Genomic DNA, 25304 nt, shown 5'->3' on the forward strand with positions numbered 1-25304 from the left:
TAATATAATATAATATAGGCTAATGCTTGAATACTGAATCCGAAGAGTGATGTTTTGTGTGATCTGTCTATTTGAAATAAACCTCATATAAATGTGCAGTGAATCTCCTGCGAGTGTAAAGTTAAGCGCGCAGTGATTGTTGAATCCCACTGAAGTGTTTTTGCCCTGAGCTCATGGGGGGGCAGATGCCACACAAAGGCTCTTTGTTACCCTCGTCCAATCACACACACACACAAACACACACACTGGAGGACAGAACAGAACAGTTCGTTCGTGTGCGCGCATGCCACGCGCGCGCCAATGGTAGAGCTCGGTGCGCGCGACGAGGGCGGATCTTGCATTTTGGATGCGGTGCGATGCACGCGGGCGTGCGACGCGTTATAACCAAGCCTTCATTAGCCTACATAGGGGTTATTTATGAGGTAGTGCGCGAGCGTTGGGTGTGATCGGCTCACGGGCTCAGCATCATCATCATCATCATCATCCCTGATGTGAGTTCAGCGGGATTCAATGATGGATACACGGGCCACACCTGTGCATCAGCTGCGTAACCTGCGGACCTGTTGGAGACCACCGGGTCTCTACAGCCCGGCGATGGCGCTGTGACCACCGGGTTCGACAAAGACCTTATGGGGCCCCTTGCGCATCAACTGGATTATCAAAGCTCGGATTCAGACTGGGTTCTGTTCAGACTTCAGACTTCTCTCAGTGTGTGTGCGTGTGATTTTAAGACAAAGACCCTGAAACCGACGCGCAATGGATGCGGTTCGGCTGGACCGGCTCGACGCACCGGCGGAGAACGGGAATGTGTCGCAGTCCGAACCGCACAAGCGGCTCTCGCAGGTGGACACGGTGGTTCTGCCGTTCCTCGGGGGGTTCGGGAGGTATCAGAGGCGCCTGGTGGCTCTAACGTGGATCCCTGCCTTCCTCATCTCGTTCATCCAGTTCTCCGATCACTTTCTGCTCGGTCAACCGGACAGGAAGTGCGTGCGCGCGGGGAACGGGACGGGCTCGGAACGGGATTTATTCGTGGATCTGATCGGGAACGGCACTGAGAACGGCTTCGTTACGGCGTGTATGTGCTCGGAGTGGAGGTTCGAGCTGCAATCGGGACTGCAGCAGAATGTGGTCACTAAGGTAAGATCTACTGATGGATGCCCTTGGAAAAAGGATTCCCTCCGGCTTGATGGAAAGCTTCCATTTAAAGGAATAGTTCACCTAAAACATTTTTTTTTTTTTTTTTTTTTTTTTTTTAATTCCGTCATCGGTTAAAATTCACATTCATGTTCTGTCGTATTTACTCACCATCGTGTCCTTCCATACTCATATGACTTGCTTTCTTCATTGGAACACAAAAGAAGATGTTTAGCCGAACATCTTTTAAACACTGTTTAAAAGAACAGTTCTTTTCTTTACAATGGGAGTGAATGGGGACTGGAGCGCTTGAGCGGTGAAAATGCAGCAGATTGTCAGCAAATAACAGCTTGAATTTTTGGTCTGTCTGTCATTCAATGGAAGCACATTCCGCCATATAAGAAAAACATTATTTGGGAAATCATATGAGATAATAATATGAGATCATAGTGAGATAAAAAGGCAAGATTTTGACGTGCTAAGTCATAAAAAGTCAAAACCTGTCAACTTTTTGTGACTTTTTATCTCCTAATTTAGAATTTTGTGACATAATTTCAACTTTTTGTCTCATAATCACAATGTTTTAATATAATAATTAAAATCTACCAAAGCATCATTGTAGGAAATGGAAATTAGCTTCCCTAACTTTATGAAAACTATTGGCCAATACATTGCAAATGCGTGAATCGCTTTAACAAATTGAATCTTGCGTTGGTCTGGAATGACAAACAAAACAGTAACATGACAGTAAACTGGTAAAAGACTTTAAATTTGCGGGGTGAACTATTCCTTTATTTCCTTTAACAGAGACATCTGTGCAATAATACACTGGAAAACGATCTTATATTCTTTATTAGCAAGACGGTTTGATGTTTACTATGATGAGAAATCACATTGCATGTTATATTTGTGGCCTACTTGAACATGCACTTGAATACACACCAAATCTGTAAACATTTAACATCAAATCAGCTGGTTTCCCTCCAATTTTAATATGAATAACTCACAGAACTATACCAATTGTGTGATGCACTTGCAGATCTAGTTGATCAGAGGTTGCATTGATCACCGTTAGTCATGTAAATGAGGTGTTTAAACAGCAGTGTCACAGGGTTATGAGTGAGTATCTCTTCACTGTGTGCATATCAGACGGAGAGCTCAGTGTTACACCCAGACCAGACCGGAGCAGATAACGGGTAAATGTGCAGAGAGAAACATGCAGATAACATGTGTAAATGTGTACTGTGAGGCCCAGAAACTATAATGTGCGTTTAAAGGGACTGTCAGATTGCACAAACAGTCCTGCGAATGTCTTTGCATGCCGAGGGACTCCATATAGACATCTCTGCATGTGCATCTCGCGCAGAACTAAAGCTTCTGTCACATTATCTCACACATTTCCCTTCAGAGCTTCATGACACAGAAGATGCACAAGCTTTCCTTCAAACTCACGCGTTTATCTACGAGTCTGACGGAAGTGATGCACAGCGTTTCTTCGGCCAAATAGCTCTGTGTGTGTGTGTGTGTGTGTGTGTGTGTGTGTGTGTGTGTGTGACCTTTCTCACACCGATAGTCTAATCTTTACTGAGTGTGTTAAAGAGGTTAATTCATTCATTCATGTAAACAAATGCTAACGAAGCGTTCTGGGCCGTTTGCTGCTTGAGGATGAGACTCACACTGCAGGATAGAGGATATTTACTCACTTCTATGTGGATTGGTCAATTTCTAATCAAATTTGTCACGTTTCAATGTCAGAAACACAATGTCCTTTAAATGTGGAGCGAGTCATGCAGGATGCATTTGATATTTTAGGCCCTACTTGTGTTTGTGTTTTACTTTTTTACGTAGGGATTTCTCAATCTTTAATCAATATAGAGAAATTAATTATAATTTGCATCAAGAAGATGTTGCATTGTGACATTGTTTTCGTGATATTTGACCACATTTCACCACCAAACCTTTTATAAATTGCATTGCATCTGGATGATTCGGCTTTGAGTTTAAATCTGATTCTCATTATTCTAATTGTTTTTACTGCATTACAATAGAAAATACTCTTTAAATACTTTAAATACTTTCATCATGTATAAATATTCCAATACATTTATTTATACACATTACAGTAATTTTTTTTTTTTTTTAAATTCCCGTTAGGAAAATTATTTATTTTGGAGAAAAATGCTTAGCTGACATGAAAATAATGTCACAAAACATTATATTTTTAGGGTGAACCATCACTATATTCTTGAGAGGTTACACCATATATTTCATATTTTAAGTGCAGGCCTGTATGACTTACTGTGGATATCACACTTTGATTTGAATGACAATTATGGTGCTATATACAATCAAAAATTCAGACACAATTTATTTTTCACTAGTGTGTGCAGGACACTATAATTAATCAATGAAAGTGAGGAGAGCAAAATAAAGTAAACTGTGACATATTATACCCAAACATTCTTCATACACTTTGAGCTGATCATGTTTTGCTGAAGTGTGTTTTCTTTAATTGCTAATGCTCTTTTCACACACAGACTGAACACAATGAAGCATTGCTTGGTGATTGGTTGAGCTAAACTGGTATTATCTAATTGTGTAGTTAAATTTAACAGATATTCAACATAATTCATGTGTGAGACAGTCTAACAGAAGGACGGACAAAACCAGTCAAATATCAACTGAGTTCTGCTCATATTTTATCACCATTTTCCAAACTATAGCGAATAAACTGATAATGTGAGAAATGTTGAAGGCGTCTGGTTCGACTGTCAGCGGTCATGTGATATTTCTGTATCAGTCTGTGTTGTTTTGTTTGCAGTGGACGCTGGTGTGTGACGGAGAGTGGAAGGTTCACATCGCCAAGTTCTCTCTGTTGGTTGGGTCCATTTTCGGGTACTTGCTGATGGGAGCGATGGCAGACTGGTACGTTACCAAACATGTAGCATGATGGTTACGGTCGTATATATATACTGTGTATATTCATAACTCTTACTGTAAACCCTGTCAGGTTGGGCCGTATCCCAGTTCTGCTGGTGTCGGTGCTGTCCGTGCTGGTGTTCGGGTTAGCCGTGGCGTTTTCCGTGGATATGGCCATGTTCAGCACGCTACGCTTCTTCGAAGGATTCTGTCTGGCGGCCATCAGACTGACCCTTTACGTCCTGAGTGAGTTTTATTCTCTTCACTTTCTTTCGCTTGAGGTTTCTACATCTATATATATATATATACACTACCAGTCAAAAGTTTTGGATCGGTAAGGTTTTGTATGTTTTTAAAAGAAGTCTCTTCTGCTCACCAAGGCTGCATTTATTTGATTAAAAATACAAAAAAAAACTGTAAAAATTGTGAAATATTATTACAATATAAATCAGCTGTTTTCTATATGAATATATAGTAAAGTGTAATTTATTCCTGTGATCAAAGCTGAATTTTCAGCATCATTACTCCAGTATAGATATCAAGAAATAACACACCGCATTCTACATTAGAATTCAACCAAGCCATGTAATAAAAAGTTCTAAAGAACAGCATTTATCTGAAACAGAATATTTTGTAACATTATAAATGTCTTTACTGTAACCTTTGATCAATTTAATTAACCCTTGATGAATAAAAGTATTGATTTCTTTCCCCCAAAAAATTAAATAAAAATTCTTACTGACCCCAAACTTTTGAACAGTAACGTTTAATGTTACAAAACCTGTTCTTTTGAACTTTCTATTCATCAAAGAATCCTGAAAGAAATTGTCCACAACTGTTTTCAACATTGATAATAATCATAAATGTTTCTTGAGCATCAAATCCTCATATTAGAGTGATTTCTGAAGGATCATGTGACACTGAAGACTGGAGTAATGATGCTGAACATTCAGCTTTGATCACAGGAATAAATGACACTTTACTGTATATTCACATAGAAAACAGCTGATTTATATTGTAATAATATTTCACAATATTTCTGTTTTTTGTTGTTGTTGTATTTTTAATCAAATAAATGCAGCCTTGGTGAGCAGAAGAGACTTCTTTTAAAAACATATAAAATCTAACCTATTCACTGCTAGTGTGTGTATATATAGACCGGATTCAGAGGACCCAAGAGTGCAGGCAGGGGTGTAGATAATTGAATGAGGTCAGAAATATACAGGGGAGCGAGACCATGAAGGGCTTTCAATGTGATGAGAAGTTCCTTGTATTGCACACGGAGACGTAGCTAATGTAATCTCCATAAAACTGGAGTAATGTGGGAGGATTTCTTGGTATGTGTGAGGACCCTGGCTGTGGAGTCTGAATATATTGGAGCTTATTAAGTGTTGTAGTGGGTACGCCAAAAAAGAGGAAATTACAGGAGTCTAGGCGGGGGGTAATGAAAGCATGACCTAGAGTCTCAGCATCATTGATATTTAAAAACGGACATAAGCGAGCAATATTCCGGAGATGGAAAAAGGCAGAATGATGGTCCTTTACATGCAATCACATCATTACCACATGACACGATCTGATTGGCTCTGCTGATCCTGCAGCCAATGAGATTGCTTGCTCAACATTTAAATAGTCTGGTTGATTGTTTGCTGTAAGCTAGTCCTGCAGTGCTATCTCATTCCTCTAACTGTGCGTTCACACCGCCGGCGGCGAGAGCGTCAAAGTGGCCGGAAGCCATTCATTTTCAATGAGAGCCGGCGGCGAGCTCCGGCGAGGGCGGCGCGGCGCGTCTTGGACGGCGAGAGCGGCGAGAAGAGTTGAAATCAAGTCAACTTTATGGTAATAAGCTATGACGCGGTTCGGCGGCAACCAGCGGCAACCAGTCGGAATGTAGAAGTCCTCCGCCTGAGAGGATACGAGAGAACACAATTCTGTAAACTTTGGTTCCCACCACATTAGTTCCTAAGCAAAATGGAGGAAAAATTAATCATTTCTGTTGCGGGTTTCCCGTTATTGTACGACTTGTCATCCATAGTGTTGTTAGTTGATTAGAAAAAGCTGCGCAACACTATTTATAGGCAACATTTTCGCGCTAGAACTTCTTTGAACTAAAAACGCTTGTTTTTTAAGCAGGAATGCAATTCATTTGCTCAAAATAATAATGATTTTGACCAATTGCAGCAACGGTTTTTGCGGCCCCTTTAAATGAAGTTTTTTATAAAATCACGCATTCTAATCTACGTCAGAGCGTCAGAGCGTCCCCGAATCTTTCTACGGCGTCGGTGGCAGGGCGGCGAGAGCGAATTTTGCCGCTCTCGCCGGCGGCGGTGTGAACGTACAGTAACCCCTCCACCTCCCCAGATCTGATACGGGGTTTAAGAATGTTTCAGAACGGACGTAAACGAGCACTATTCCAGAGGTGGAAAATGGCAGATTTGGTAAAGGGAGAAAGGGAGGGAAGAATAAAAAATATAGCCAGGTTTTTAACAGTTCTGGAAGCTCAAACTGGAAAACCAGCAATATCAATATTGTCAACGGAGACGCGATGTAAACCAATCAGATGTATATTTGTTTCATCAGTGTTTAGTTTGAGAAAATGACTGGACATCCATGTATTTATTTCATTAAAGGGATAGTTCGGCCAAAAATGATATTTAACCCATGATTTACTCACCCTCAAGCCGTTCGAGATGCATATGTCAATTATTTTTCAGACGAACACATTTTCAGTTATTTTAGAAAATGTCTTACATCTTTCAGTGGTTATAATGTGAAGCTATGGGGTCCACCTCCTTCAAGTCCCAAAATGTGCATGCATCCTTCACAAAAGTAATCCATCCGGCTCTAAAGTTTTAAATATGTATATTTTTACGACAAAACCGCACGGATTACCCTCAGAAGGCCTTCGTTTATCCTCCTGGAGCCGGATGGATTACTTTTGTGAAGGATGCATGCACATTTTGGGACTTGAAGGAGGTGGACCCCATAACTTCACATTATAACCACTGAAAGATCTTAGACATTTTCTAAAATAACTGAAAATGTGTTCGTCTGAAAAATAATTGACATATGCATCTCGAGCAGCTTGAGGGTGAGTAAATCATGGGTTAAATATCCTTTTGGCAGAACTATCCCTTTAACTCTTTCCCCGGCATTGACGGAAATTTCAGTCTTTCCGTGTTTTCACTGTTATACGGTAGGGGGCGCTATGACACATCTTCTGAAAGAGTACTGAATATCCTGGTCAAAACCGAGCGGCAACTTTTTGGTCTCTCACCTATGTGACTTAATCTGCAATTCATCGACTGGCCGCTAGAGACACACTCAATCCCATAGACCCCCATGTTAATATGCAAAACTTTACAGCAGAAAAAAATGTGTTTACAGCCTGTTTTTATTTTTACAACTCATCCGTTTAAATTATATAAAGCCTTAAAGTTCTGCATAATTAAGGGCGTGGCCATTTGATTGACAGGTGGATTACCGCTGATCTCACTACTAGCCGTTTGTCTGCTTTGCTAGCGTCACGTCACCTCAGCTAATTCGCCTCGCTGCACATTTACGTTTATCCGGGAGTGACGTGACGGCCGGCTTCGCTCACTTTAAGCTCCAGAAATGCTCTTCAGAAACCTACGGGTGACGTCACGGACACTACGTCCATTATTTTATACAGTCTATGATCAAATCACGTGTGAGGAAGATGCGATATCATATGCAATCATATGCATATGTAAAATAAAGCGATCATCAACATTAAACAGCATATAAATCAAAACTGCCTAATGTTACTGACTGAAATGTTGACCCAGGACGAGCTATAGGCCTGTGAAGCTCGATCTACTCCATCTGTGTTCTGATCATCCTTCTGAACCTGATCTGGATGTAGTCTTTGACAAAAACATGATTTTCTCATGTTTTTGATCAAAATGTTGCTTTTTTATGAAACTTACCCATATTTAAGTGTTGATGAAAAAGAACGCATGAAACTAGAATAACATTGAGAGAGGGTCTGTTCTTATATATATATATATATATATATATATATATATATTGCATGTTCAGATATTCATACAACTAAATATTCTGGGGGCCATGACATTTTTGTGAAAATGATCAAAAACGCTGGCGAGGAAAGAGTTAAGAGTTTATACAAGCCAAAATGGAGTTGGTGGGGAAAGAAGAAAGTGCGTTGGGAACGAATGTATCATTTAATCTGCATAGCAATGAAAGTTAAAGCCATGTTGACGGGAAGGGAAGCATGCAGATGATGAAGAGTAAAGGTCCAAGAACAGAGCCCTGTGGCACACCGTGTGAGACAGGGGCCGTAGTGGACTTAGCCTGACGGATAGAAATGTAATGCTGATGGTCAGACAAGTTGGAAATGAACCAGAACAGGACAGTTCCAGAAATACCAAGAGCAAAGAGAGTCGAGAGATGAGAATACTGTGAGAAATGGTGTCAAATGCAGCAGAGATGTCAAGGAGAATTAAAGTGCAGATGGAGCCCGAGTCGATGGGCATAAGAAGATCATTTACAACCCAGAGAAGTGCTGTCTCAGTGCTGTGGAGAGTGCAAAAACCTGATTGGATGCATTCATAAAGGTTGTGATGACAAATAGTTGAACAGCAAGCACTTTCTCAAGCAGCTCCGAGAGAAATGGAAGATGCAAATTTGGTCTATAATTGGCCGTGTCAGAATGGTCGAGGCCGGGTTTCTTTAAAACAGGGATTAACAAAACCAGTATTAAGCAGTTGGGAAATGAGAATTGGAATGGGCAGTGAAATTACAGAAGCACACTCTTCAAGTAAGGCAGTCGGGGCTGGGTCAAGATGACAGGGAGACGAGTTTGATGGCTTGATTAGCTCTGAGATATAGGCTGAGGTGGGAGGGTCAAAGTTAGTGAAGGTGGCGGGAGAGGAGAGGACTAAAGCCCTATTCGGACGGGATTGGTTTAACATGGAGAGGTGGGGTAAAGTAATAATCACCAGTGATTTTAGTCCTGTCTGAATGTGCATCTCAGTCATCATTACGAACAATGTCAGTAAAGATTACAGCGACTTTTACCTTCAGTAAAAAGGTCCGGAACAATTACCTCAGGCAATACTAATCCCGTGCGAATAGACCCACTGTAAATATTTAAGCAAATATTCCATCATTTCCTGTGTAAAAGTAGTTTCCCGTGGTTTTTCAAGTATGGAGACGCTTGAACAGGGGCGAAATTGTCAATCACACATTGGGGGGGACAGCTGTGGGACTTTTTGTGTTGGCGCATGCACACATTTTTTCAATCAAAATAAAATAAAAGTCAGAGTCCGAATGTTTGTAATTGTATAACACAACAAGGAATTTTATTACATCTGATCGTCAAACCAACGTATACTCACCCTGTAATGATTACAGCATCGGCATCAATTACAAGCCTGAATTGACAACAAAGCGGCCAGTGATCTCTCTCTTATATTCTTCTATAAACATATATAGTGGCTATAAACATTTTGATTAAATTTACTGTTACAGGATAACCATATTCTAATATCAAGTCTTGAGCAATGATAGTAAAACAGTTATGTACTAATGAGGGGAAATGCTGTTTATTTTGTACAAATTTAAACAAAAGTAACTTGTCAGTTTAAAAATAAACTCGCTGAAGTGCTCAAGCCACATATTATAATAAATACAGTTTGTAGGCTCATACAGTAGGTCCTATTTTCAAAATGCTGTATTTAAAAAAAAAAATAGGAAGAATATTTTTATATTTACCAATCATAGATATGTGCCAAATGTCTGTCAGATTTCGCGCTCCTAACTCTTCTTCTGTTTGGTTTTTCCTAACTCACTGACGGTGCACGAGATACTAAAGGTATAGGGAAAACATGACATGGATTTCAGGAGAAATAGGTTTTGTTAATGTATAGTGTAAGGCCAGTCGAATGGATTTGGGAAATGGACCGGCCGGGATTTTATATTTTCGGAGCTGGAAAGAAAGACGTATTTGCAATCACATTGATATTGCCCGCATAATCATACAGCATGATCAAATATTGGGGGGGGGGACAAATTGTCCTTCTTTGAATATTGGGGGGGACGTGTCCCCCTGTCCCCCCATAGAATTACACCTATGCGCTTGAAAAGCATTGATTTGCGTTCTAGACGCTGGGACGAGTCTGTGGCCAAACTCAAGTGTTTCACACACACCATCAGATCAGAGAGAGGATTGACAGCACTTGTTAGAGGCACGAAACATCTTTTAGCGTTAGTGCCTATTACCAACACAATCCAATCTGAAGTTAATTAGTACATCGTTCGACCGGACTTTACTGTTTTATATATATATAAATATAGGTTATATGTGTTTGCGCAGGAAGCAGCGTAACACACACATGACGACAGGAGTGACGGCGGTGTGTAAATCGAGTTACTCTCCCACTTCTGCTAGTTTTACTGAGATCTCTTATCCCGTGCGAATTGGCCATTAATATTACAGACGTCCTGTGGTGAAATACATTACTCCATCTACACTTGTAAAACAAATCCTGTACGAATAGGGCTATAGACCGGAAGAGATTATATATACTGAAGTGTAGAAATGGCTCGCAGAGCTCAGCTGAGTTACTCGTGTCAGGTTAGTAAGTTTAATGACTATGCAAAACAGTGTTTTGAGTCGAGAGGAAGCATTACTAAAGAGGGTAAAGTCGGAAAGGAGAGTTTACACAGATCTGGAAAACAGCAGTGGATTCACAGAGTTGAGGTTACAGTAAATTCAGCCTAGGAAGAGGCAATTCACAGTTGAGTTTAGTTCTATGAAAAGATGATCAGACATACCAATTTGAGAATCAAGCACAGAAACATTAAACCAACAGGACAAAGCAAGTGTGTGACCTTTTGAGTGTGTAGGAAAATCCACATGCTGTAAGAAATAAAAACATTCGAACACTGGCGTAAGTCCATGGGATTCTGCATGATCAGTTTCAACATGTATAATGAAATCACCAAGTAGTAAAACAGAAGAAGCTGCTAAACAGACACACATAAACCCTGTACATAGACTGTGACCCTGTATCAGATCTGGGGAGGTGGAGGGGTTAGAGGAATGAGATAGCATTGCAGGACTAGCTTATTATTTAAATGTTGAGCAAGCAATCTCATTGGCTTGCAGGATCAGCAGAGCCAATCAGATCGTGTCATGTGGTAATGATGTGATTGCTTGCAGATTGCATGTAAAGGACCGTTAGCCTGCGCAATCTAGTTTCATGAATGATCTAGATATATATAAAAACTTTTTTTTAGTATATTTATATTTTTTAATGAAAAATATTAAATTAAATACTGCATTTAATTATACATTAAGAATAAGAATAGCAAAAACAAACAAACAAACAAAAATATATGACATGTATAAAGCCTTGAAGTAGTCCTTATTTTCTTTATGCAAAATATATTTTCATAAATAGCCTATTCTTTTGATTTTGGGGTAAAAAAAAGTCGCTTTAAGCCCAGGTTCTCCTTTAAGCACACAGTTTAATTTATGTGATCTGTTTAATTCTCTGTGTGCTTTAGAAAGTGGTTTTCTGATGAGCAAACATTAAGTGATGCTGATTAAGTAGCTTTTACAGAGGCCGGGGGAAGCTGTGTGTGTGTGTGTGTGTGTGTGTGTGTGTGTGTGTGTGTGTGTGTGTGTGTGTGTGTGTGTGTGTGTGTGTGTGTGTTCAATCGCCGGAACACCTCTGAGTTCATTAATTTACTTTAATGGAGCTACTTTCTGCTTCGCTCAGACCCCGATGACATTTGAAGTCTGATGCTTTACAGCGCCCAATTTTCTCAAAAGCTTTTTGTTTATAATGGATATCATAATGATTTACAAAGGGAGCCATAACGTCAACAAGATTTTCACTTTCATAAAAGATTTTTTATGGTGTTTGGCCTCAAATCAGGTGAAAAAAAAGACAAAACTCATAAATGCATCTTCAGCATAACCTCAGCAACACAGAATAACCAGCATATCTTCTCCGTTTAATATCCACTCATGACGACAGATTGATCTGTTGGGAGTTTATTTGGACAACTGAAGAGCAAAATTAATGAGTTACTTACACATAGACACACACATGTTGTAGTATAACGTTACACTGTGGTCTCTTCTCGACACTTACAAAGGCTGCATTTCATTTGATCAGAAATACAGTAAAAATTACAGTAAGAAAACAGTTGTGGGGCACCATTGACTTCCATAGTATGATAATATATATATATATATATATATATATATATATATATATATTTATTATTATTCTTTTTTTTTTTTAAATATCTTCCTTTTTGTTCAATAGAAGAAAGACATTTATACAGGTTTGGAACAACTTGAGGGTGAGTAAATTATGACAGATTTTTCATTTTTGGGTGAACTGTCTCTTTAAGTACATCTTTATATGTCATTTTTCGTCATTTATTGTCTTTGAAGTTTAGTTGTAAAATGTACTGAGAAGCATTTATGGTAAACTAAAATATACTTTAAATGTCATTTCTTTTGAATCTTACATGTCATGCATTTAAATATATTTGTGTTTTACACATTTGTAATGATAAGGGTGCAATTTACTACATAAAAAAGAATATATATATAAATGTATATATAAAATCTAATATAGAGTGGATCTCCTGTTTTTTTAGTCGACATGAAACAGAAGTTGTGCTCGTCTTTTCTCCACTATTGTGACGTATATCCGAGTGAAATGGCGTCTGGAACAAAAACAAATGTGGGCAGGGTTTGATTTTGTCTGTGGGGAATTGATTGGATGGTTGTGGTTTGCTATTGGCTGATCTCATGTGAGTGACAGGTTGCCCCGCCCTCATCATCAGAGAAGAGAAGAGATGCTGCAAGTTAGTACAAGAGGGAGGGAAGAATTAACAAGGGAAAATTATGAGGAACATTTTACAATTTTGTGCATAAAAAACAAGGATTGTCCATTTGTGAATTCATGACTTGAAGTGTCCTGTTTTGATTTTGTGGTGATCTCTCCGTCTCTCAGGGATTGAGTTGTGTTTGCCCAAATGGCGTTTCTCCATGACCATGATCGCCAGTCTGATCATCGTGGGCGGGCAGATGCTGATGCCCGGTCTAGCGGCGCTGTGCCGTGATTGGCAGATTCTTCAGATTGCAATCATCGCTCCATTTGTGCTCATGCTGCCGTATGTCTGGTAAGACTCTCATAAAGCACAGAAACACTAGTTCGGTTCTCCTACCAATGCATGCAACACAAAAACTAAACCACTATTTAATAAAAGAATTATAAAAAATTTCTGACTGCAATGCATGGAAATAAAATCCAGTTTATGAGGAAGAACCAAGCCAGCCAACAGGGAACGTTCTCAGAACATTAAGATTCAAAGTCATGAGCAAACGTTCTTCCAGGAACATTAATAAAACACTTGTTTAAAGTTATCTGGTCTAATGTGTGCTTTAAAAATATCGTTCACGGAACATTTTTACCTGAAGCGCTTCGTCTGATGTAGCGTTTTTAAATGTTGCTATTAGTTTCGGAATGTTCATTCAAACATTCAAAAGTAACATTCCGAATTAGTTTGAAGAATGATGAGATGGAATGTTTCCTTTACATTCGCATTACATTTAAAAAACGGGCCGTTTTAAACGTTCAGAGAACATTCAGAACTAACGTTTTTATAACCTAATGGGAACGTTAGCAAAAGCTTGTTAGAACATAGGGGAGAGCGATTTGTGTAAATCCACTTCGGGTTCAGAGAATTAATTTTTTCCCACATTAATTTCACTCAAGTCTAGTACAATCATGTGGTTTTGTTTCAAGTATAGAATAGAATATTGTAACTCAGTGTGACAACATGCCCCGCCCGCACAACTGGGGTTTAAACCCGGCGAGTGTCTTCTGCTGGTTAGATCAGCATTAAAGAACTCTCTCAGCTGTTAAATAACAGATATAAGATTAAAAACAATATCAGATTTGTCTAAAAAAAAAAAAAAAAAAAAAAAAACAGAGATGAAAAATTAACATTAAAAATTAACTTTTGCTATTGTTAAATAAATGTTCAGTTATATCTTCCAAAGATTTTTTTAATTTTGGCGCATTTTTTTCTCTATATAGTGTTGATATGGCAACTAGTAAATACATAAAGTTTCATCATGAACTAAGAATGAACAATACTTCTACAGCATTTATTAATATTAGTTAATACTAATTTCAACATTTACTAATACACTATTAAAATCAAAGGTTGTATTTGCTAACATTAGTTAATGCACTGTCAACTAACATGAACAAACAATGAACAGCTGTATTTTTACTAACTAACATTAATAAAGATTTATCAATACTGTAACAAATGTGGGTAACACTTTATTTTACAGTGTCCTTGTTGCATATGTTACATGTACTTACCGTAGTAATAACAGTAAATTATGCATAATTACATGCAACTAACCCTCAACCAAACCCTAATCCTATAGTAAGTACATGTTGTTTATTAATATTATTCAGTACTTGAATATATAATTACACTGTAACAGCGACACCTTAAAATAAAGTGTAACCAAAATGTATTGCTCATTGTTAGTTCATGTTAGTAAATACATTAATTAATGTTACTAATGAACCTTATTGTAAAGTGTTACCAAGAAGATAAACCGTTTGATGTTAGACAGAACTAATGCTCCGGTTCTCGTGGTTCTCGTGTCAGGATGTTTCCCGAATCCCTGCGCTGGTTGTTGGCCACTCAACATTACCAAAGAGCCAAGAGACAAATGTACCGAATCGCCCATAGCAACAGCGTCGACACGGCAACCGACCCCAGTGGCATCCTCTCAGGTGAGCCCGCCGTCGCTGAGGTGAGATCAGTGCTTTACCTTGAGGAGGATGATGATGATGATGATGATGAGGATGATGATGATGATGATGATGATGATGATGGGATGATGATGAGGATGATGATGATGATGATGATGATGATGATGAGGATGATGAGGATGATGATGATGATGATGATGAGGATAAGGATGATGATGAGGATGATGAGGATGATGATGATGATGATGATGATGATGAGGATAAGGATGATGATGAGGATAAGGATGATGATGATGATGAGGATAAGGATGAGGATGAGGATGATGATGATGATGAGGATGAGGATGATGATGATGATGAGGATAAGGATGATGATGAGGATGATGATGAGGATGATGAGGATGATGATGATAAGGATGATGATGATGATGAGGATGAGGATGATGATGAGGATGATGATGAGGATGATGAGGATGATGATGATGAGGATGATGATGATGATGATGAGGATGATGATGAGGATGATGAGGATAAGGATGATGATGATGAGGATGATGAGGATGATGAGGATAAGGATGAGGATGATGATGAGGATGAGGATGATGATGAGGATGATGATGATGAGGATGATGAGGATGATGATGAGGATGATGATGATGAGGATGATGAGGATGAGGATGATGATGATGATGATGAGGATGATGATGATGGTTTATAGAGCTGGAAGCAGAACTGCAACAGAAGCCAAAGACGTCGTGCGTAACGCAACTGACCGGCACCCGAAACCTGTGGAAGAACACCGTGGTCCTGTGTGTGAACTCGTAAGTGTCTCCAAATGTCCTCACAATATTCAACTCAGTTCACATTTATTTGTATAGCGCTTTTCACACACACATCGTTTCAAAGCAGCTTTACAGAAAGTGCATGAGTCCATATTACAATTTACAGTGATCTGTAATCTGAGTTATGCATTTCAGAAATGTACAAAATCACAGTTAGCTAAAAAATAAAATAATTTAAACAATGGAATAATTTAATGCAGAAACAATGAGCTAGTAATGAATACTTGTTTGTTAACAGATGATTCTGACGGATAGAGCGATCTGAAACACTGATATATCAGAGCTCATGTTAGTCAGCTTTGGAAGGAAAGTAGATTTATAATCACAAACTTCTAAACTTGAATCTGTTCTGGGATTGTTTTCTGTGATCTAGATCAGGGCTTTCAGTGTGTAATGCGCCGCAAACACACAGATATCAGGGACCCTCTTCCTCACATTTAAATAGCAATTTATACTGTGGAAAAATTACTATTATAAATAATTATAATTACTAAAATCGTAATTGGTAGATATTTAGTTTCTATTCTTACATTATTGTTTTTTTTTTTTTTGTACTGTTAGATTTGTTATTTATTTACTTATTTTAATCATCACTTTTTTTATTTTAGTCAATTTGTTTTGTATTTATTTTAATCTATAATTTATTTTAATCTATTGTTTATTCATTTTAAACTAATTTTATTTATTTATTCTAACCTTATTCTAATTTTATTTATTTTTATTTATTTATTTTTACATCTGTCCACTGTTTCTTCTCTACATTTCCAATTATTTATTTATTTATTTAAAAAAACATTATAAATTTGTTTTAATCTAATTGTAATTTATTCTAAACGTATTTATTTATTAAATTTTTTATTTGAATCCATTTTTTTTAATTTGAATACGTTTTTATTCATTTATTTAAATCCATTTTTATGTATTTGTTTTAATCGAATTGTTATTTCTTCTAAAAGTATTTATTTATTTTAATTTTATTTTTTACTTCATTATTTCTTTACATTTCTTATTTTTCTACATTTCTAAGTTTTATTTATTTTAATCGATTTTTCATTAATTTATGTTGTTTAATTTTAATCAGTTTTTATTAATTTATTTTAATCTTCTTTATTATTACGTATATAAATATTTGTACGTTTTACATCTCTAAACGACTCCCTCTGAAACCCTGATCTAGACGCCGCAGGTTAGCATTGCTGCACTAACAGCGCCGGCGATTAGCTTTCAGTCCGAGCTAATCATGGCTCGTCCGTTCTCATCTCAACACAAAATCAATGGTTCTTTCTTCCTCTCAGGCTGACGGGCTACGGCATCCATCACTGCTTCGCTCGCAGTGTTCTGGAGGAAAGCGAGTCTCACCTGCATTATTACGCAGTGGCTGCGATCGCCTTCGCCTCGAGTGTGTTGGTGTTTCCGGTGGTGGGAGGATTCGGCAGGAGAGGAGGACTACTGACATTCATGATCATCACTGCGTTAGCATCACTGCTACAGCTCGGCCTGCTCAACCGTACGTACACACACACACACACACACACACACACACACACACACACTACTGACATTCATGATCATCACTGCGTTAGCATCACTGCTACAGCTCGGTCTGCTCAACCATACGTACACACACACACACACACACACACTTGTGTTTTGTCCTCTCACTGTGTCTTCTTTCTCCTAATACAGTGATCGGGAAGTACAGTCTTCGGCACGATGCAGGTAAAACGAAACAAAAAGTATTATGAATTGTTTTATAAAGCAGTGGTTCTCAACTGTGTGTGGAAAAGCAGGGTTTTATTATCAAAATGTTTAAGTTTGACCAATAAATCCCATTATTGTGATGCATTTTCATCTCACTTGGCCAAATCAGTAATAAATGCCAACATGAACAGGTTGTGTGACTCATTCAATGAAAACCACGAAAAAACTGTGCAATGTTTTAAAAATATACAACCCAGTCGATCCTTGCAAGTTTATGCAACTCAAGAGACAACCAGTTAATACATTTCAGAATTTAATTTTGAAGACATTTTTTGTTTATATTTGCTAAATGACTCTCATCCTTCCCTCACACTCTGTAACACATCTTTCCCTTGTGGGTCAAAAAGACCCGAAGCCCTAAAATTATACTTCTTTTTTTTTTTTTTTTTTTCAGAATTTATTTTATTTTGATAATATTTTTTCTATTTTTTTAATGCAATTTTATTTTTTTGGGGGGGAGATTTTTTATTCTTTTTAATTTTATTTAATTTTAAATAACCAGATTTGGTCAATAATAAATAAATAAATAGTAATTTAAGCACATTCCTCGCATTCTTTCAACTTAAATTCAAAATAACTCACAAATGTCATGCATAACCCTTTTAATTCAGCTCAAAATATCTTACATTGGGTGTGTTTGTCGAACTCTTGTGGAAAAATAATAATATAAGATGATATTTCATGACTCTAGATGGCCTTATTGCTCTATATGGAGTAAATGAGCTGCTCCTCTGGGTCCTAAAGTCAGTTTGCTTCAGTATGCATTCAGATACACATGTAGACATTATAAAATACTTTTTTGGTAAAGTTAAAGCATTTTTAGTTTGAATTTTGAGCATTTTTAGGTTTTTCTATGTGAACTGAAGCATTCCTCGCATTCCATTCATTCCTATGGGGGTCAAATTGACCCATCTGTGGATCAAGTGCGAAAGAAGTCCTAGGGTCTTGGACCCCTGTGATGAACACCCAATTCAAAAAAAATTTTTTTTATACGTTTCGGGTCAAAATGACCCGAGGGAAGGATGAGGGAATGACTGATGTTCGGTCTTGGGAATAAACCCAGTTGAGAACCACTGTTATAAAGTATCTTAAGTGTATATATAATTATGGAAGCCTGTTTTCACTTTAGTAAGTAAATAAATAAATAAATATTAAAGGTAATTGCGACTTTATTTCTTCCTTTCCACAATGTCACTTTATTTTTACTCTATTTCAAACTTATTTTACCCTCTGGTGCTCTATGGTCATTTATGACCCAAAAAATTGTAAATTGAGTAAAAAAAAAAAAAAATTATTCATCGGAATGATTCGAAACTTGGTAAAGGTTTTGGCACTAGCTGTGTGAACACACACACAAAAAAAATCATGGACATGATTTGAAAATGTTAAATTGTCCATAGAAAAAAAGAATAGTCACACTTGCGCTCCTTGAGGTGAGGATTAATGGGGAACGGATATCATCTAGTGGAAGCGTTCGGTACTGCGCCCAAACAAACTCTGACTGAAAGCTCATTTTTTGAGATATCAACCTTAACTTTGGAACTCAACATGTTTAGATTTATGGCTTTGATTTTTTTCACAGTTTTATCATAATTTTTTTTGGGAAAATATATACATTTCATATCAAAAATTAAGAAAATTGTGTTTTTAATGCATTTTTCATGACAAAAAAATGTAACTTTATTCACTTTAGCAATAATCTGCCAAGTGTCTTTTACTCTTTCCGCACCAATGCCGGACTTCTCCAGCTTTCCGTGTTTTCACTGTTATATGGTAGGGGGCGCTATTACGCACATTCGGAATGAGTACAGAATCTCCGGATCAAAATACAGATACAAACAAGAAACAGACGCACAATGTTGCTTTTTTATCAAACTTGCCCACATTCAAGTTTTGATAAAAAAAAAGAATGCATGAAGCTAAAATAAAACTTTTTTTTGTTTGTTGTTTAAAAGCAGGTGCTCCGTTCTTTCTTTTGATATATTGCATGTTCAGATATTCATATTAATTTATTATTCAAAATATTCTGGGAGCCATTAAACTTAAGTCTGTCCTTTAAAGCATTCACGTTTTACCACAGTTTAAGTCATTTTCAGGTCTATAGATTATTACTACTGCATAAATATAATTTAGTACCATGAAATCGAACATTATCGAACTAAAATATAGTACATTAATTTCATAGAAATAAAAAAGTGGTTATTTTTGTCCGACACGTTAACAGCACCAGAGGGTTAAACTTAATCGCACAATTTTCCTTTTTATTTATGTTTTTACTCTTTAAACCAGCAGAAATGGGCTTCCATATATTTTATATTTTTATATATGTATTATTTTTCTTGTTAAAACGATCAATGATGACTTGGGAAAGGAAAGGGCCTCGTTTATAAAAACACAAGCATGCATGTCTGTGTACAGTAACTCAACAACATGTTGGCATAAATTGTTACATTGATTTGAATGCAAATATTTTTTTATAAGATATATTTAAACATTTATGTGCATGTTATTAATTTCACAACATGCTCAGTGTCAGTTATTACCAATGTTGCTATAGGGGTCATTAGACAGGGAAACCCTGGATCTGTTTGTCGAAGTGCCTGTGGTCTGAAATGTTCTCTTGTCTGTCCCAGTTCTGCGAGACACCCTGAATCGGCGCTTCTCGTACGCGTTCTCCATCATCGGGATGTTCTCGTCTCACGCTGTCAGCACGCTCAGCATCTTTTACTGCGCAGAGATCACACCGACTGTCATCAGGTCAGCACACATCAGTCTGTCTGTCGGATCACTCTTAAAGGGGTCGGCGGATGCACAAGTCATGTTTATATGGCGTTTGCATTTAAATGTGTCTTTGAAAAAAATCCATTCACTCCTTTTTTCTTTTTTTTTAATCCTCAAAAAGCCTAAACACTTTCAAAAATCAAGCGTTTGGATTTTCTAAGCAATATGATGTCATATTGCTCATGCTCCGCCCACGACCACTGACGGACTGTCCCGTATTAGCATATTTCCTGTATTTGCATATTTCCCGTATTAGCATATTTCCACATCACTTGAAGCCCCTTTCACACAGCGCGTTGATCCTGGGAAATTGCCGTAAAAAGTGCCTTCTGTGTGAAGCTAACACGTCCCGGGATTGATGCCGGGATTAATGCCGGGATGGGGATCTAGTAACATTGCCGGGATCAGTCCTGGAACGCGCCCTGTGTGAACAAAAGCCAGGACTAATGCCGTAAGGGGTATTTTGTTGCTCTTAGAAGAAAGTTTGTGTTTGTCATCAACAAAGTTGATCAAAATCTAGAAACTGGAATGAAGCCGAGACCAGGAGCTCCTCACTGTCCGCGCTGAACTCTTGATTTCTTTCAATTTAAAATAACTCTATTGGCACACACTCACATATAAGTGAAAATAAATAAAATGTATAAAAGGAAATTAAAATAAACAAATATATAATGTGCCACTGTCAGTATTAAAATAAAATGAAACAAGATATTATTGGGCAATAGACTACAAAACTAATTTATTGTACTTTACACACACTCGTGCACAAAAAGACTTATTTCCCCTAACCCGAACCTAACAGTCTCTGAGAATTAGTGGACATTTTTGCATTATAGTTAAAATGCGTAAAGTGGAAAATCAATCAAAATACAGTGTAACCCAACAATTAAACCGAGGAATAGAGGTGTAACAATATAGCGTGTCACAAAAATATAGCAAATGCAACAATATTGTGTATAGTTCACCCAAAATAAAAATTACTGTGAGAGAAAAATTCAAGTTTTCAGAGTTGTAGTGTCAGTACTACATTAAACTAATATATAATGTTGAATATAATGCAATGGGGGAATATTTGTGTGTCCTGATAATGCCAGATGTTTGTTACCAGTTAAAAGTGACCGACATTATTTTATATATATCTAGTCAGTGAAAGAGTGCAAGGATATTAGTCTAAAATAATTCTGTATTTTCAGCTTCAGAATCATGAATATTGTTATTCTGGCGTCTCTATTGTCCTGAGCTTTGGGTTTCAGCGCCAAGTCCAAGAATATTCATTTACACACACAATGCAAAACAAATTTAGCATTTAAACCAACAGTACATTTTGTATTAACCTTTTATCATATGTCTTGGAGTATCGCAATAATATCATATCGTGACATGAGGGAATCGTTACACCCCATTACCTGATCTTTGGCGTGATGAATGTGTGTTTTGACCAGTGTCTTCTGGTTTGTGGTCACAGGGGTGGCGGCGTGGGTCTGGTCCTGGCGAGCGCAGGGTTCGGCATGTTAACAGCCCCGCTCATGGAGCTCCACAATCAGAAGGGTTTCTTCCTGCATCATGTGATCCTCACCTGTTGCACGCTGCTCTGCATCATTTGCATACCGTTGCTACCGGAAACCGCCGGCCAACCACTGCCTGAGACTATCGCTGAGGGGGAGGGGCTTCTGAGGAGGCCCATCCTCCCCGGAGAACAGCACCACCTCCTGGCCAGAACCGAGGTCAGGGAATACTCACGCGTTCAGGACACGCCCCTTCACCAGGTCGTCACCCCCGGCAACGGCTCAGTGCCTAGCAACAGTACAGCCAACGGCGTGAGGACTTCATGACGGCATTTTCTAAGAACGGCCAAACGAAGAACAGTGTGAGCGATCGGTTCGATTGTAAAGAAAGAGTTTCATTCGTACTCCGCGTACGGATGTGCTGATAACGTGTCAAACGCCTCATTAACCAGCAGAAGAGAAACTGAAAATGTTATTTTAAACTTGCATTCAGCGAAAGGAGTTCTATTTTTCGAACGGCCACTAATTTAACGTCACCGAACAACAACCTCGTGGAGGAGTTTCACTGATTTGAATGTGCTTTTTTGTAAGTTTGGTAAATGTTTGGTATTTATTAAGGACAGAATGACGACGATAAGGAACGACGGGCCTCATTCAGGACACGAGTGAATATTTTTTGTGTAACAGGGCTTGAATTTCGGTGTGGAATTGCGCATAATTTTACTCATTCCTGACGATTTTGTGCTCGCACCCAGTGTCAGTATTAAAAAAAAATCTTTTTCACTGCTTATTGCGCTTAAACAGTCAAATACACACTAAATAATGTGAAAATGCGAGTATTCCCGTCATGTTTTAAGTGAATGTAAACAGTTGAGAAGGAAACCGCATGTGTAACAGTATAATGGATCCGTGCGTCAGGTCTTAAAGTGACAGTAGCCTAATATTCCTGATATTAAAAATATCATTATGGCAGTTTTCCCCCATGGTATCAATGGCAAAATTGTGGCCAGTGGAAATGACGAGTGGCTAGTAACTTTGGAAACCCACTAGCCAGAAGTTAATGTCAAGCCCTGGTTGAAATGCTTTCCGTTCATAGGAATGGTGGTCAAGCGCAACAGAAATGAGTTTTGCTCACGTTTCATGAATGAAGCCCGTCGTGTTCGTGCGCACCTCACTATGTTCAGGTTTTTTTAGTCTGTCTGTTTTGCACTAAAACTAGAGAAGCAATCATGAGTCGGCCAGATGAATCTGAACTGAGCGTGTATGAAACCACAACTGGACAGATGATGGCTTAAAAAAATACAACAGCACAACTTAATGGTCTGCTCGTAACATGTAAACATTCACAAACTCAATAACCTTCATCTGGGGAACAGTTACTGTGTCATGGGTCATATCGCACATCAAAATCACGTTTGCATTGTGACACATTTTCCTCCCGTATTATTAATGTGATGTGAAAAATGTCATTTATGTACTATTTTAGTATTGTACTGGCTTGATGTTTGTTATTTGCTAAGTAAGAACATAAATGCATTTAAGTAATGAGAATGTAATGACAATCATCAAGAATAAGAAAAATAAGAATAATGTGCAGATGCATTATGGTAATTTAATTTTGCATTGTGCTGATGATAATTTAGGAGGAGGGGAAATGAAAATAAAGTCACAATGCATAAATATTATAATATAATTTTATTCTACCTTTGATTTTGTAGTGAAATGTGACCCAGACACGCTTTCATGACATTTACTCAAATCATAAATGTGAACTCTGGTTGATGTGGAGCAAGACCACTAGAAGGGCTGCTGAGTGTTTTCATGTATATTTATCAATTATTATTATTATTATTAATGTGTAGAATAGCTGTGGAGTAACTTGAACATCACAAAACTCCTGTTCATCCTCAAACTACTGAATATAGTACCAAATTAAGAAAAAAAAGAAGAAAAAACAGCCTCCCTAACTTATAGCAGGACATTAATGAAACATGTCAAGGTTTTAAACTGTGATTGCAGGTATTGTGTGTATACAGGCTTCTGGGATATATATATTTATCTCTGAATATGAGTCGTGGCATTTCACATCCTAACGGCAGGAGTAGTGAGTAATAAGAAACAAGCACAGGATCAATACTCGCATCTCTGTAAGATTACTGTATATGCATTCGGCTGCTGTCCTGTATGAGCTTCCGCACTCCACAATACTTCAAAAAATTAAAGCACATTGGGGGGGGAAAAAAGCACATTATGAGTGAATCTCACAAAAACAATAACATGCCCAGGCCATTTTTCACTCCAAAAATCTTAAAGAAATGACAAAGTATATTTTTCTTAAAGAAAATGAAACCTATTTTAGGACCAAAAATCTCTCATTGGAAAAAAAAAAATATTATTCAAATTGCCAAGCACAATTGTAAGTATACGAAACCAAAAAAAAAAAAAAAAAAGGTTAATTATAAATAAAAAAAAATATTTTAAAATATTAATGAAAAATGCAATGCAGGCTGTTATTTTTAAAAAAAGTTTATTTTAAATAGACTTAAGTAAAAATAAAAAATTCAATTTTGTTTTTGGCTTGAAACATGACCTGTACACACATTAACGAGATTCACTCAAAGATGGAGTGCGTAAACATAAATTTGTGCTAGAGACTGAAAACATTTTAAACATAAGCGTATTTTTCTGTATTTGACTCTCATTTTGACGATTAGGCTGAAATGAGAATTGCATACATGTTAATAGTCCATTTTAAGACATTGCACTTGTGAATAAATACCATTTTTAATACAGTATATTTTGTTGCTCTTATTCTTCGGATCAACACATTTCTATGACCTTTTCTGTCTTTTGTGATTTCTAACCAATTAGAGAACAGAAAAATTCATTTTCTTGCATAACCTTTTAAGAGGCCTCGAAATTAAATGCTTAATAAAGGGGCTATATGTAGGAATTTTCATGTATTAATAGCTTTTTTGCCAATGTGTGAACAGCTTGCAACGAAAACGAGACCTTCCCCGACGGCGTCAGGATGTTTATTTAAAGGTCCCGTTCTTCGTGATCCCATGTTTCAAACTTTAGTTAGTGTGTAATGTTGTTGTTAGAGTATAAATAATATCTGTAAAATTCTAAAGCTCAAAGTTCAATGCCAAGCGAGATATTTTATTTAACAGAAGTCGCCTACATCGAACGGCTCGATTGGACTACATCCCTCTACATCCTGCTTTAATGACGTCACTAGAACCGTGTTTTGACTAACCTCCGCCCACAGGAACACAGGCGTATTGATGGCGAACGACAGACGTGGTTGATGTTTATCTATAATCGGATACCGCAAAAGTTTAATTCGAAGTTGTTAGTTTGCTCTGTCCATTTCACCACGGACTGTTTTTCTAACCTGGGATAATATCAAGCACAGGCTTCTCTCAGCGTTTCATACTGACGAAGGGGGCAATTTCAACTATATTCCAGCAAGCGGTAAGTAGTGATTTAATATGGAAGTAGCGATCAACTTCACATCGTTTCTCTTAGTAGGATGAAAATAATCT

The 25304-nt window shown here is 37.6% G+C and overlaps 1 protein-coding gene across 1 annotated transcript; it reads left to right on the plus strand.

The window, feature by feature from the left end:
• Positions 1-236: 236 nt before the first annotated feature.
• On the plus strand, positions 237-23989 carry LOC307168690 (solute carrier family 22 member 23). Its single transcript, XM_079888857.1, has 10 exons — positions 237-1137; positions 3956-4059; positions 4145-4299; positions 13080-13248; positions 14761-14888; positions 15586-15688; positions 17005-17216; positions 17396-17428; positions 20104-20227; positions 21717-23989. The coding sequence occupies exons 1-10, from the start codon at positions 757-759 to the stop codon at positions 22081-22083; spliced, it is 1776 nt and encodes a 591-aa protein (XP_079744983.1). The 5' UTR covers positions 237-756; the 3' UTR covers positions 22084-23989.
• Positions 23990-25304: the final 1315 nt, after the last annotated feature.

The sequence above is a fragment of the Squalius cephalus genome (genome assembly GCF_949319135.1).
Source record: "Squalius cephalus genome assembly, chromosome: 12".
In the NCBI taxonomy this organism is placed as follows: Eukaryota; Metazoa; Chordata; class Actinopteri; order Cypriniformes; family Leuciscidae; genus Squalius; species Squalius cephalus.

What these genes read in the sequence shown, in the direction of transcription:
- LOC307168690 (XM_079888857.1), top strand. Translation starts at nt 757, where the DNA reads ATGGATGCGGTTCGGCTGGACCGGCTCGACGCACCGGCGGAGAACGGG. An exon ending in CTCATGCTGCCGTATGTCTG is followed by an intron (nt 13,249 to 14,760) that starts GTAAGACTCTCA and finishes TTCTCGTGTCAG; the next exon opens with GATGTTTCCCGAATCCCTGC. An exon ending in CCCCAGTGGCATCCTCTCAG is followed by an intron (nt 14,889 to 15,585) that starts GTGAGCCCGCCG and finishes GATGGTTTATAG; the next exon opens with AGCTGGAAGCAGAACTGCAA.